Source organism: Carcharodon carcharias, chromosome 12 (assembly GCF_017639515.1).
Source record: "Carcharodon carcharias isolate sCarCar2 chromosome 12, sCarCar2.pri, whole genome shotgun sequence".
NCBI lineage: Eukaryota > Metazoa > Chordata > Chondrichthyes > Lamniformes > Lamnidae > Carcharodon > Carcharodon carcharias.
This window is the reverse complement of record NC_054478.1, coordinates 19,197,115-19,211,730: the sequence shown is the minus strand read 5'-3', so window position 1 is coordinate 19,211,730 and position 14,616 is coordinate 19,197,115. Positions and strand designations below refer to the sequence as shown.

Sequence of the window (14,616 nt, the reverse complement as noted above, 5' to 3'; positions counted from 1 at the left end):
CAAATTAAGCAAAACTGCCTGCAGCACCACCACTGGCCAGGGGATATAATTGCAGTGTGACATGTTTACATAGGCAGTTCTCATTCTAAATGGGGACATAGCGATTTGTAACAGAAATACGAAAAATACATATAATATATAGATATAAGGGCAGAATGCATGAGTTTAAAATGGAGTCTGAGATTACGCCAGCACATCTTTGTCCAATTATCTCCCACTATTTCTAACGCCGTGTCACTTGAAGATGACATTTAAGTTTCGATTCCTCTGGTCACAATGCAAAGGAGGATCCAGTGTAACTTAGTCAGAGGTGAGACAAGCAAGATTGGGGTTTCTGCTTTTGTCCCTGTTTATGCATGTCCTTCTGTTTTAACTGGTGATCAACAAGCTCTACGTTTGACTCCGCAGAGGAGGGACATCTCAGATCCTCTTTGCTCGTCCTTTGCTGATTTGAGTCTTTGGGCCTGTAGAAGCAGAGGACGCCCAGCCTCGCACTCGCGTGATTCGCCTAGTCTCACCCCAATGCACCCGGGGTGGGGAGTGGGGGGGGGGGTGGTGGAGGGGGGTGGGGAGGGGAGGGGAGGGGGCGGGGACAAGCCTGGACCTCCATACATGCCCGAGTCGCTCCCAGGAAAGACTCAGCCCCTGCCCGCCTCAGCCCTGTGCCATGCCCCATGGGTGAAAATACTCGGCGCTGAGGAGGAGCCTGCCCAGTCGGTACAGGAACTGGGAGTACCAGTGCAGGCCCTCCTGACGGGACGGGCACCCACCGAAGATTGAGGTCAGTTGGTAGCAGAGGCGCAATGGGGCAAAGGCCAGCTGTGCCAATCCGTGCCCGTCGATTGCTGCGAAGCAGGAGGCCAGCACACCATTCACGACCAGTGTGCCATGCTGGGTCAAGGGGGCATAGGCACCCACAACTGTCTGCAATGAGATTCCAGTCACCTGCGCAGGCTGCCGGCCTGAACTGTTCACCGCATACACGTACTGCCCGACCCTCACGTCGCTGGCAAAGGTTGGTCTGAATTTCCCCAAGTCCGACGTGAAGTTATCGGCCACGAACACCAAGTGGGCGGCGGTCAGAAGGAGTCTCCGAGGAGGATTCTGGGTCTCGAGCAGGTGGAATACCTTCACCGCCCTGGGGTCCCAATCCAGAAAGGTCATGAAGGTGCTGAAAATAATGTCACCGCCGTGGTCCACAGTCTGTACCCGGTCTCCAGGCTGGAGGTCAGACACCCTCTTCCTCCTCCCGTCCTCCATCAGCACACTGGCGTTTCCTGAGAAACAACCTCCAGTCTTTGCCGCCATGGAATGATCTGGAAAAGTACATGCCAAAACCCGTTAGCAGAAAGATCTGAGTCATTCCTCAGTTTTAATTGTGCAGCTGAGAGAGAAGATGGGACGCACTGAGCCACTTACAGAGAGAAAAAAAATTTCTGCCTCAATTTGAGAAAGTCAAGAGATAGAGAAATGCAAGAGGAGAGACAGGAAGACTACATAAGAGATAGGAGGAGGGAAGATACAGAAGCAGGGAAAAGTAAAGTGAGAGACAGTGAGTACTCAGAAACAAACTGCAGGAGAAGCAAAAAGACAAAGAGAGAAACAGAGAAGGGAAAAAATACACAAAAGACATTGTGGAATCGTACACTACAGAAGGAGGCCATTCGATCCATTGTACCTCTGCTGGGGTCTTGGAATAAACAATCCAATTGATACCACTCCCCTGCCCTTTACCCATCACCCTGCAAATGTTCCATTTTTCAAATACATATCCAATCCCCTATTGAATCTGCTTCCACCGCCTTTTGTGGCAACACATTCCAGATTACAACTCCCTGCGTAAGAAAAGTTATTCACATCTTCTCCTGATTCCTTTGCCAATTATTTTAAGGCCATGTCCCCTGGTTACCAATCCTTTTTTCCCATATTTATTCTATCAAAACCCTTCATGATTTTGGACACCTCCAGTAAATTTCCCCTTAACCTTCTCTGCTCTAAGAAGAACAAGGCCAGTTTCTCTAATCTCTCCACATATTTGAAGTTCCTCATCCCTGGGTCCATTCTAGTAAATCTTCCCTGCGCCCTTTTCAAGCCTTAACATCTTTCCCAAAGTGTAATGCCCAGGATTGGATACATTACTCCAGCTGAGGCTGACCCATTGATTGACAAAGATTTAGTTTGTGTACTCGGCGCCTCTCTAAAGCCCAGGATCCTGTGTGCCTCTTTAACAGTCTTCTCAACTTGCCTTGCACCTTCAAAGATTTGTGTAAGATGGAAGAGAATGAAAGAGACCAACTATAGACAATGGAAGAGTTTGTGAGAGATAGTCCATCAAAGATAGAGACAACAGTTCGTTAGGGAAAAACACTTCCTGTCTCCCTCCCTGTCTCTCCCTTTCTTTCAGCACCTCGGTCAATCACTATCTTACCATTGCATCTTGTACCTTTCTCTCATTATCCTTGTATCTCTCTCTTGTATCTCTCATCTCACCCTGTTTATCTCTCTCCCTCTCAATTTCCTTCTCTATCTCTCACCTTTTGTTTGCAATCTCTCTTTTCCTTTCGCTCCCTCATTATCTGTGTCTGCATTTCTCTCTCTCTCCTTGTCTGCCTCTTTCTTTCTCTCACTGTCTCTCTCCTCTCTCTTCCCTCACCTTCTCTCTCCTCTCTCTTTCCCTCAATGTCTTTTTCTCTCCTCTCTATTTACCGCACTGTTCCCCTTTCCCTCCCTCTTCCCCTCACCATCTCCGTCTCTCTTTCCCTCACTATTTCTCTCTCCCTCTCTCTTTCTCTCTCTTTCTGTTTCTCGGTTCCTTTCTGTCCACCTCGGTCTCTCTCCATTTCTCGATTACTTTATTTATTACCTTAGAAAGGAATATAACCAAATAAAAGTTTGCTCAGTGAATAATTCCCAGATATTCTGTTTGTTCAAGTTAAGAGCAAACAGTGAAACCATGACGACAGACACATGCGAGGCGATACCACAGCCGCTCCCAACCACAGTCCCAGCACACTCTCCACAGAAGGAAGCAGATCTGCATCAGCCTCCAGCAATTAACCAGCCCAGGCTGTTGCAACATTAATATGATGCTCCCATAGTGTAGAGAATAGAAACCACAGTATATATTATAGAGAATAGTAGACCCTGTGTATGCAATAGGGAATAATAGACCTATGTATGTTATAGGGAGTACCAGCCCCCTGTATACAATAAAGAAGCAGATCCCGGGCAGGATTTTTGGGTCACGGTGGGCAAGGTGGACTGGCCCAGGAGCAGCTGGGAAATGGTCCTCCACCCGTTGACCGCGATTTCATGCCGCCTGCCCGATTAACGGCCAGCCAGCGCAAAACATGTGCTGAAAGGCTCAGCGCTGCCGGGCTGTGGGGGAGGGTTGGAAGGAGGAGGGCGAGCGCTGAAGTCAGGGCAGGCGCGCGGGAGCCGCGCAATGGAAGCTTCCTGAAGGCAGAGAGCGGCCCCGGGGGAGCTGAAAAATTTTAAGATAAATAAACGAAGATTTGGAAATTCTGAAAAAAAAACGTCCGTGCCTCTGACTCCCTCCCATGAACATATAGATTGTAAAAATTGTGTCAAAATATATTTTTTTTTAAAAATTACCATCGGAAACCGTGGAGGATGTTTCCTCAACAATGCAAAGGCCGCCTGGCCGATTCACCCGCCCGCTAACCCCTACGTTGGACGGGCAGTGAAAAATCCCTCTTAATTAATACGTTAGTGGCTCTGATAGGTCTCTTAATTGTCAGCGGGCGCGCTGTCAACTTTCACGCGCGGCTGCCGACCAAAATATCGTTCAGGTGCGCGATAACGCTGGGATGCTTGCCCAACATAATCGCACGCTATCTTACGCCCAGTCGGGTCAGGCAAGTGCCCTGCCAGCGGAACATAAAACTCTGCCTCCTGTGTATCTTATTGAAAAAGCAGACCCTGCATATCGTAAAAAGTGTAGCAGCCCCTGTTTATATGATAGGGAGAGCAACGCCTTTTTATACTATAGGGAGCTCCAGCCCCTGTGTATACCATCGGGAATAGCAGCCCCTGTGTATATTATAGGGAATATCAATCCCCATGTATATTATAGAGAACAGCAGCTCCTCTGTAGTATTGGCTGACAATGACTCAGTAAAAATGTGTTCCAGTTAAAGATCAATTGCTTTAAGTTTATATCTGGAACTAAAAGCAGGCTCCTTAAATCAATAAACACAATTTTTCTGCACTGCCATTTTTAATTCATATATCAAGGCTCAGATTGCCTCCAGATCCCTTCATTCAGCCTAGCTTTAGTTCCTCGAGGCCCACTCTATGGAGAGAAGCATTGAGTGGCTTACCCTCCCATCCCCTCTCCCAGACACCCAGCTGTTCTGCAAGGTGCTTCAGCCTGGCTTGGCCACAGCATTTGCTAAGGATTCCCTCTGTGACAAGGCCGGGTCTACCAGAACAAACGTATTTAATTAACCTGGCCAGGAACCAGGGTAAGAGCGAAAGCTGAAATTGTACATGAGCCTTTGGTGATTTGGATCCAAAGTAAGGATGCCACAATGGATTGAGATTGCTTGTCAACCCAACAGAGTTGCTTATCTGAGGCATGGTACTGAGCGAAATGCTTCATGTACAACGTCCAGCACAGAAAAAGCCCATTTAACCAAAATGCTCCACATGAGCTTTCTCATATCCTACTTCATCCAATCCCATCAACAGATTCTCCTATTCCTTTCTCCCTCATATATTTATCTAGTTTATCCTTTTTTCATCTTATCCAGTGCCTCTATACGTTTCTTATAATATGGAAAGTCACTTAATCAAGACTTCATGCAGGTTTAACGTAACCAGTCACCTCACATTTATCTATATTCCCCTACCACTTATCTATATCCATCTCACACTACCTATATCCCCCTCACACTTATCTATACCCCCTCACACTTATCTATATCCCCCCACACTTATCTATATCCCCCCACACTTATCTATATCCCCCCACACTTATCTAAATCCATCTCACACCTACCTATACCCTATTCATGTCCAGTAAAGAACACAGGAGAAGAAGGGATATAAGAAGTAGGAGTCCCTTGGCCTGCTTTCACTCATGTGATCGTGGCTGACAGGCCGGAATTGTTCTCCCAAGTTAGAAAGAAAGAATTTGCAACTACATAGTGTCTTTAACAATCTTAGGGCATCCCAAAGTGCTTTATAATTAATGAAGTACTTATTTGAAGTGTAGTCACTGTTTTAACGCATAAAGAACAGCAGCCAATTTTCGCACAGCAAGACCCCACAACATGCATTATGAGAATGAGCGGATAATCTGTTTTTTCTAAATGGTTGCGGGGTAAGTATTGCCCCAGGACGCAGGCACTAATTCCCCTGTTTTTCTTCTTCCAATAGTACCATGGGATCATTTAAGCCCAGCTGAGAGGGCAAACAGGTTCTCAGTTTAACATTTCATCTGATAGATGACACCTCCAACGGTGCAGCAGTCCCTCAGTAATGCACAAGGAGTGTCAGGCTGAATTCTGCACTCATGGCTCTCGAGAGGGACTGTGAATCTACAACCTTCTGACTCAAGAGGCAAGAGTGCCACCAACTGAATCACGCCCAACATCTTTAGTTAAGGAGATAGTTGGAAGAAGAGGTAATAAAGTAACCTGGAGGACTACAGAGATTGGCTAGGATGGAGGAGCGTGTGTTGGAAATACTATCAATGGCACCAGTGGCACTGGGCTAGGGAAATAAAAGAAATACTTTCATTTATATAGTGCTTTTGACAACCATCAGGCATCTCAAAGTGCTTTACAGACAATGAAGCACTTTTGAAGTGTAGCCACTGTTATAATGTAGGAACCACAGCAGCCAATTTGCACACAGCGAGTTCCCTCAAACAGCAATGTGATAATAACCAGATAACCTGTTCTTGTGATGTTGGTTGAGGGATAAACATTGGCCAGGACACCGGGGAGAATTCCCCTCCTCGTCTTTAAAATAATGCCATGATCTTTTACATCCATCCGAGCAGGCAGATGTGGCCTTATTTTAACACCTCAGCTGAAAGATGACAGCAGTATAGTACACCTTCAGGGCTGCACTGGAGTGTCAACCTTCATTTTTGTGCTGAAGCCCTATAGTGGGACTTAAACCTAGAACTTTGACACTCACAAGTGAGTTCTACCAACTGAGCCACAGCTGACATTCAAGGGAAAGGAAATATCGGCTTGGCCATTCCATCCCAATTTGACACCTGAAGTTCCTGCTGGAATGTTCATGTCTTTGGTCCTTGGAAGTGGGTGGGGCTGGTGGGGGGTGTGGTGTGGTTGGAATGAAAGGATTGGATTCAGCTGGGATGTTGGCTGTGGCCAAATATCAACCCGACCTGTGATCGTGAGAGATTTGGAAAACAGGAGTAGGCCATTCAGCCCCTCGAGCCTCATCCACCATTCAATTAGGTCACAGTTGATCTACAACAACTCCATTTGCCCGTTTTGGTTCCATAATCCTTAATATCCTTGCCTAATAAAAATCTATCAATTTTAGTTTTAAAATTTTCAGTTGAAACCACCCCTACCCCACCAACTGCACCCCTCCCCCAACCTGCTCCACAGTCTCAACAGCTTTTTTGGGAGCAGGGAGGGAGAGCGTGCCAGATTTCCACTCCCCTTTGCGTGAAGAAATGCTTCCTGACATCATCCCTGAACTGCCCAGCTCTAACTTTTAAGATTATTTCCCCTAATTCTGCACCCCTCCAACAGTGGAAGCTCTCTCCACCTCTATCCAGCCCATCAAATCCTTTAATCCTCATAAACATCTCAGATCAGACCAGCCCTGAACATTCTTTACTCAGTGGGAATATAAGCCCAGTCTATGTAACATAGCCTCATAATTTAACACTTTTATAGCCCCGGGATCATTCAGAAGAAACTTCTGTTGATACTGAACCAGCGGAAATGTATCCTATCCCTCACCTGCCTTAGTTAGGGGTTACAAGGAATGAAGTGTTTAGGTGTCTTTGGGCAATGTATTTGAGTGCACTTGGAGTCAGAGAGACGAGAGGGCAGATATCAGGCAGGTTTGAGGGTCTCTAACTCTTTTCGAGTGCAATTATCAGCTGTGACATATAAAAGCCTGGTGCAATAAATACTGAATTCACTGTCAAGTCTTTTACCTGATTTGACTGAACAGTGGATATGAGCTTTGGACTCGTAATAGACCCAGTCAAATCCTGCTTCAACTGCCAGGCGAGCCAGCATCCCATACTTCGAGCGATCCCGGTCTGAGGTGGTGATATCCACAGCTCGGCCCTCGTAGTGTAAAGATTCCACAGAGTGGTGGCCATCCTCATCCCAGCCTTCTGTCACTCTCAGCCTCACTCCTGGCCACTGGTTCATGACAGAGATAGCCAGAGCATTCAGCTTATCTTTACAGCGCTGGAACAAGAAAGGAAAGAGTTATTAGTCCACCATCCAATTTATTTTGCTCCTCCCTCCCATCATTCTGGGTAGGCTCCTCACGATGGGCTTTGTCACTGTTTTAGGGAGAGAATGAACTCATCATAGACACAAACCGCAGGTACCAGTGACATCATCAGGCAGACAGCACACATTTCAGCGACATCATCAGGCAGACATAACACATCTCAGTGATGTCATCAGGCACGGAGCACAGGTACCAGTGACATCATCAGGCAGACAACACACATCTCAGTGACATCATCAGGCACGGAGCACAGGTACCAGTGACATCATCAGGCAGACAGCACACATCTCAGTGACATCATCAGGCACGGAGCACAGGTACCAGTGACATCATCAGGCAGACAGCACACATCTTAGTGACATCATCAGGCAGACAGCACACATCTCAGTGACATCATCAGGCAGACAGCACACATTTCAGTGACATCATCAGGCAGACAGCACACATTTCAGTGACATCATCAGGCAGACATAACACATCTCAGTGACGTCATCAGGCATGGAGCACAGGTACCAGTGACATCATCAGGCAGACAGCACACATCTCAGTGACATCATCAGGCACAGAGCACAGGTACCAGTGACATCATCAAGCAGACAGCACACATCTCAGTGACATCATCACAGACACAAGGCCTGAAATTCCCTATAATATACATAGGTGTTATTCTCTATAATATAGATAGGCTTGGCTACACATGATAACATACATAGTATCCACATGGGCTGCTTTTCTCTGTGATATACACAGGGCTGCTATTCTCAATAAGGTACTCAAAGGCTGTTATTCATTATAGTATACACAGAGACTTCTATTCTCTACAATATACACAGGGGCTGCTATTCTTTATAATACACACAAGGTTATTAGTTTGTTTAATTATACACATGCCTAGAAATTTGTTGACATTGGGCATCTTTCACAGGCACCAAGTGGATGCGTAAACATTCAATATGGCGGGTTGCGTGCATGTGTACATTCAACCTCAAATGTGGAAAGTCCATCGTATCGCTAAAGGTTCCAATAAAGGCATCCTTGGCCCATGCATGAAACAGGTGCACACACAAAGGCTCTTAAAAGCAGGGAATCCCAGCTTGGAGTGCTAGACTGCTAAAGGTCATCCGGTGATGGTGGGGAGGTTGCACAGAGGTCAAGTCGAAGGAACAGAGTGTTTGGGATGTTTGTGGGATGGAAAATGTCGCAGAGATAGGAAGGGCATTGGTGCACCAGGAGCCAGTGTAGCGGGGTGAGCCTGTGGGCATGGAGGTGATGGGTGAACAAGACTTGGTTGCACAACAGGAAACATAGAATGTAGTTTTGGATGAGCTGAGGTTTACTCGGTGGATGATGAGAGGCTGGCCAGGAGATGATGAGAATAGTGGCATCTGGAGGTTATGGATGGGGGTTTCAGCAGCAGATGAGCTGAGACAGGGTCACAGATGAGAGACGTTAAGGAGATGGGAATATGTCGTAGCCTGTAGGGAGTAGGAAGCTCAGTTCAGGATAAGATGCAAGGATTTTTGCCTGCTTCAGCCAGCGATAATGGACAGGGAGGGGGTTATAGAACGAGTACCAATGACACAGAATTTGTGGTGGGACCAAAAACAATATTTTCAGTTTCCCTAATGTTAGACTTAAGCAAATTGTAAAATGTATCACAACCTTGAGATGCCCCAAAGCACTTTACATCCAATCAAGTACTTTTGAAATGCAGCCACTGTTGTAATGTGGGAAACCTGGCAGCCAATTTGCACACAGCAAGATCCCACAAGCAGCAGTGTTGTTGCTAGTGAGATAAATATTGGCTAGGACAATGGAAAGAACTTCCATGCTCTTCTTCAAAATAGTGTCATGGGACCTTTTATAAGGCATCCGTTTAATGTCCCATCTGAAAGATGGCACCTCTGACAGTAGCGGCACTCCCTCAGAATTCCGCCTCAATTTTTGTGCTTATATCCCTGGAGCGAGACTTGAGCCCACAGCCATCAGATTGAACAATTGTCACAGAATCACTGAGTTGTTACAGTGTAGAAAGAGGCCATTCAGCCTGTCGTGTCTGCACTAGCTCTCTGAATGGGCAACTCACCTAGTGCCATTCTCCTGCCTTCTCCCTGTAACGCTGTACATTCTTCCTTTTCAGATAACGGTCTAATTCCCTTTCAAATACTTCATTTGGACCTGCCTGCACCACACTGTCAGGCAGTCCAGACCTTAACCACTTACTTCCTGAAAAAGTTTTTCCTCATGTCACTTTTGCTTTGTTTACCAATTACTTTAAATCTGTACCCTCTGGTTCTCAAACCTTTCACAAGTGGGAACAGTTTCTCCCTACCTACTCTGTCCAAACCCCTCATGATTTTAATACCTCTATCAACGCTTCTCTCAGCCTTCTCTTCTCCAAGGAAAACAGTCCTAACTTCTCCAATTTATCTTCATAACTGAAATTCCTCATCCCCAGAAGCATTCTTGTGAATCTTTTCTACCCTCTCTTCAATGCCTTCACATCCTTCCTAAATTGGAGTGCCCAGAGCTGCACATAATATTCCAGCTGAGGTCGAACTAGTGTCTTATATAAGTTCAATATAACCTCCTTGCTCTTGTACTCTATGCCCCTATTAATAAAGCCTAGGATACTGTATGCTTTATTAACCGCTCTCTCAACCTGTCCTGTCACTGTCAATGACTTATCCGCATATACACCCAGGTCCCTCTGCTCCTGCACCCGCTTTAGAATTGTATCTTTTATTTAATTTTGTCTCTTCATGGTCTTCCTACCAAAATGAATCACTTCACATTTCTCCACATTGAACTTTATCTGCCACAAGACCACCCATTCCACCAACCTGTCTATGTCCTTTTGAAGTTCGACACTATCCTCCTCCTAGCTCCAAGTTTTGAATCATCCGCAAATTTTGAAATTGTGCCCTGTACACCAAGGTCTAGGTCATTAATATATATCAGGAAAAGCAAGGGTCCCAACGCTGACCCCTGGAGAACTCCACTACGAAGCTCCCTCCAGCCCAAAAAACATCCATTAACCATTACTATCTGTTTCCTGTCACTCAGCCAATTGTGCGTCCATGTTGCTACTGTCCCTTTTATTCCATTAGCTATAACTTTGCTCACAAGTCTGTTGTGTGGCACTGTATCAAACGCCTTTTAAAAATCCATGTACACCACATTAACAGCATTACCCTCATCAACACTCTCTATTACCTCTTCAAAAAACTCCAGCAAGTTAGTTAAATATGATTGTCCCTTAACAAATCCATGTTGGCTCTCCTTAACCCACATTTTTCCACGTGACTGTTAATTTTGTCCCCAATTAATGTTTCTATAAGCTTTCCCACTACCAAAGTTGACTGGCCTGTAGTTCCTGGGCTTACCTTTATACTCTTTTTTGATCAAATGTGTAACATATGCAATTCTCTAGTCCTCTAGAACCATCCCTGAGCCTAAGAAAGACTGGAAAATTATGGCCAATGCCTCCGCAATTTCTACTCTCACTTCCTCAGTATCCTTGGATGCATCTCACCAGATCCTGCAGTTGTGAGCCTCTCTTATACTTCCCAATATTTAACCTGACAATTTAACATTTAAGGACTTTGCAACTGATCAAAGACTGGACATCCAGGGGCATCACTCAGTGTTTGGAGGCTGAATCCTGAGGAGTGGTGGCTAGGTGAGGGGCTGAGTGTAACGACAGTTGCGGGGAAGGGAAGGGACCTGATGGGAAGAGAGGGAAGCAGGACAGAGGGAAGGGACCTTTGCAGATATGCCCATATGCAAGTGTGAATTATGCCAGGGAAGGGAATTTCCAGATGAGGTCACATTGTGCCTAGAAAGCGGCAATTAAACAAAGGTTTAATCGATTAACAGGAAAAGGGGTCCTGAGTTCCCTTACTCATCCATGGCCTGCCTCTGGACCCACCTTCCAAATGGCTTGTTTAATTGAGCAGTAATGAACAAGCTGTGCCAATTCCCAGATAAGGCTGCATACCTTCGAGTTTACCATTGCTAATAGGTCACCAGAGCAGTTACATTTTGAAGAGCAAATATGTGTTTATAGATCTCAGAGCTGCACTTAGCCAGCTAGACCCATCCCACCTCAATACCGACAATCTAATTCGCATTATTTTCCACAAAAGATTGTGCTGATAATTCCAGTTCTCACAGATTAGCCGATCAAAGGGGCCGCAGAAACTTGGCCTCCAGATCGTATTTGAAGTCAGTTGCTCCAAGGGAATCAATTGGCGGCGTTTGAGCCAAGATTCGAGTGCTGTGTTTGCACTGGTGGTGCTGTACATTGGACACCCTCATGAAGGACAACTGAAATGCAAGCCTGGCCTCAGGGAGATTGACAAGTCACTGAAGTCAACCCATGTCACTAATGAATCCAATCAGAAATTCAGGAGAAGCATTGGCCAGAAACTTACCTATGTCGGATGGGCCAGGTGGGAGCAGGCAGTGGTGGGCACGGAGCCAATTGCCACTCGCAATTAATTAATCAAGAAAGAGAAAAATTACTTAGACATGTTCCCTCATGTGACAGCTTCCCTCTCTTCCCATCAGGTCCCTTCCCTTCCCCGCAACTGTTGTTACTCTCAGCCCCTCACCTAGCCACCGCTCCTCAGGATTCAGCCTCCAAACACTGAGCTGGGGCATGTTTGTCAATTTAGCAAAATTTATTTATTGATTTGATTAAACCTTCAGGAAACCTCATCCGACCCATGGATGAGGTTTCCTGAAAAAACACAAAGGCGCCTGGGCTCTTTGCCTGCCCCCCCACCCCCTCCCCACCCCCCCAAACCCCAGCCGCCAACCTTAAGATTGGATGGGCTGTGCTGTTAATTAACTAAATTAATTTTCTAATGGCCTTAATAGGCCTTTGATAGTTCCCACAGAACAAAATATCTAAATGATGCGCGATGACATCGGGACACACGCCCGACATCATCGCGCATCATTTGAGGCACCGGCATATCAGGCCTGCCCCCTCACGCTGTCACTGATATTCTGGCCATCATTTACCCAGAGAGTGGTGAGAATGTGGAACTTGCTACCACAGGGAGTGACTGAGGTGACTAGCCTAGATGCATTAAGGGGAGCACATGAAAGAGAAAGGAATGAAACTCAGTGTTGACGGGTGATATGAAGTAGGATGGGAGGAGGCTTATAGTGGGGCCGAGTGGCCTGTTTCTGTGCTGTGGACATGATGTAATTTGATGCAACAATTTATCAAGTGGAGATGACACAATATCAAGGATACTAAAGTCATTTTACAATTTGAAAGAGTCCATCACTTGCCTTAATGAAAGGTTCAATGCCCTGAAAGATCAGAGATGGAGCGATAGAAAAATGCTTTTCATAGAGGGGCTTATGTCAAGCAGTTACCTCAGGAGGACAGCAGGTTAGGGCTAAAGGGTAGAGGAGTAGAGTGACCTTCCTGTCATTCAGCTTAGACACTGTGAGTGTTAGAAATCTGAAATAAAAATAGAAAACGCTGGAAATGTTCAGCAGGTCAGGCAGCATCTGTGAGAAGAGAAATGGAGTTAACGTTTCGGGTCAGTGACCTTACTGGAACAAGGGAATGTGAGGGGTGTAATACAGGTTTAAAACAAGTACAGAGGCAGGGAAAGTGGGCAGAGAGGGAAGAAGGTGAGGAAATAACAAAAGGGAAAAAAAATCTGTGATAGGGCGGAAGTTGTGGGAGATTTAAAATAAAGTAGAGCATTACCAGCACCGACTTGTGAAAAATCAGGAGCAGTGCTTATGATCTGTACACACTTAAAACCTTTATGCACTCACATGATGTGGGTTCTCACTGGCTAGGCCAGTATTTATTCCCTAATTGCACTTGAGAAGGTGGAGGTGAGCCACCTTCTTGAACCACTGCAGTCCCTGTGGCTCTGTTCGGTAGTGAGTTCCACAATTTTCAGTCAGCCTTGATGAAGTTATGGTCATATACTCCAAGTTAAGACTTAGAGGGGAACTTGCAGGTGGTGGTGTTCCCAAGCATTTGCGCCCTTGCCCTTATAGGTGGTAGAGGTCATGTGTTTGGGTGGTGCTGTCAAAAAAGACTCGGTGAGTTGCTGCAGTGCATCCTACAGATGGTACAGGTTATTGCCATGTTGTGCCGCTGGTGGAGGGAGTGAATATTTAAGGTAGTGGATGCCATTCAAACAGGTTTATCTCATCACAAAAACAAAAGTACCTGGAAAAACTCAGCAAGTCTGGCAGCATCTGCGGAGAGGAACACAGTTAACATTTCAAGTCCATATGACTCTTCAACAGAACTGAGGAACAGTTCAACAGTTCTGCTGAAGAGTCATAGGGACTCGAAACATTAACTGTGTTCCTCTCTGCAGATACTGCCAGACCTGCTGAGTTTTTCCAGGTATTTTTGTTTTTGTTTTGGATTTCTAGTATCCGCAGTTTTTTGCTTTTATCTTAGGTTTATCTCATCCTTGTTTTCAAATGCCTCTGTGGCCTCCTGGGTTCCTTTCTCTGCAATCGCCTCGAGCCCCACAACTCCCTGAGATCTCTGCACTCATCTAATTCTGGCCTTGAACATCCCCAATTTTAACTGCTTCACAATTAGTGGCTGTGCATTTAGTCTGAGTCCCAAGCTCTGGAATTCCCTCCCTAAATCTCTCCACCTCTCTATCTTGCTTCCTTCATTTTAGACCCTCTTAAAAAAATCTACTTTTTGACTAAACTTTTGGTCATCTGACTTAATATCTCCTGAAGTGGCTCGGTGTTATATTTTGTTTTATAATGCTCCTATGAAGCACCTTGGGGCATTTTATTAATACTAAAGGCATTATATAAATATAAATTGTTGTTGTTGTTGTTGTTGCTTTGTCTTGGATGGTGTTGAGCTCCCTGAGTGTTGTTGGAGCTACATTCATCCAGACCAGTAGAGATTACTCCATCACACTCCTGACTTGTTGCCTGTCACATTTTCAAGCACTGACAAAATTTCGCCGATCTGAAACTTTTAACTCTTGTTCCTGTCTCCACAGACGCTGTCTGACCTGCTGTGTGTTTTCAGCATTCTCTGTATTTATTTCTGATGTCCTGTTTAATGACCTTGCTAGTTGTGTACAAACTATGATAAGGTAGATTCCA

General features: G+C 45.6%; 1 protein-coding gene across 1 annotated transcript in view; it reads right to left on the bottom strand.

The window, feature by feature from the left end:
- Window positions 1–654: 654 nt before the first annotated feature.
- Window positions 655–14,616, bottom strand: part of LOC121285084 (indian hedgehog protein-like) — a 58,546-nt gene continuing 44,584 nt past the window's right edge. Inside the window, exons 5-6 of the mRNA XM_041201214.1 lie at window positions 7,175–7,436; window positions 655–1,316 (exon numbers count right to left, since the gene is read on the bottom strand). Of these exons, the coding sequence (XP_041057148.1) occupies window positions 655–1,316; window positions 7,175–7,436 (924 nt within the window). The remainder of the gene's footprint in view (window positions 1,317–7,174; window positions 7,437–14,616) is intronic.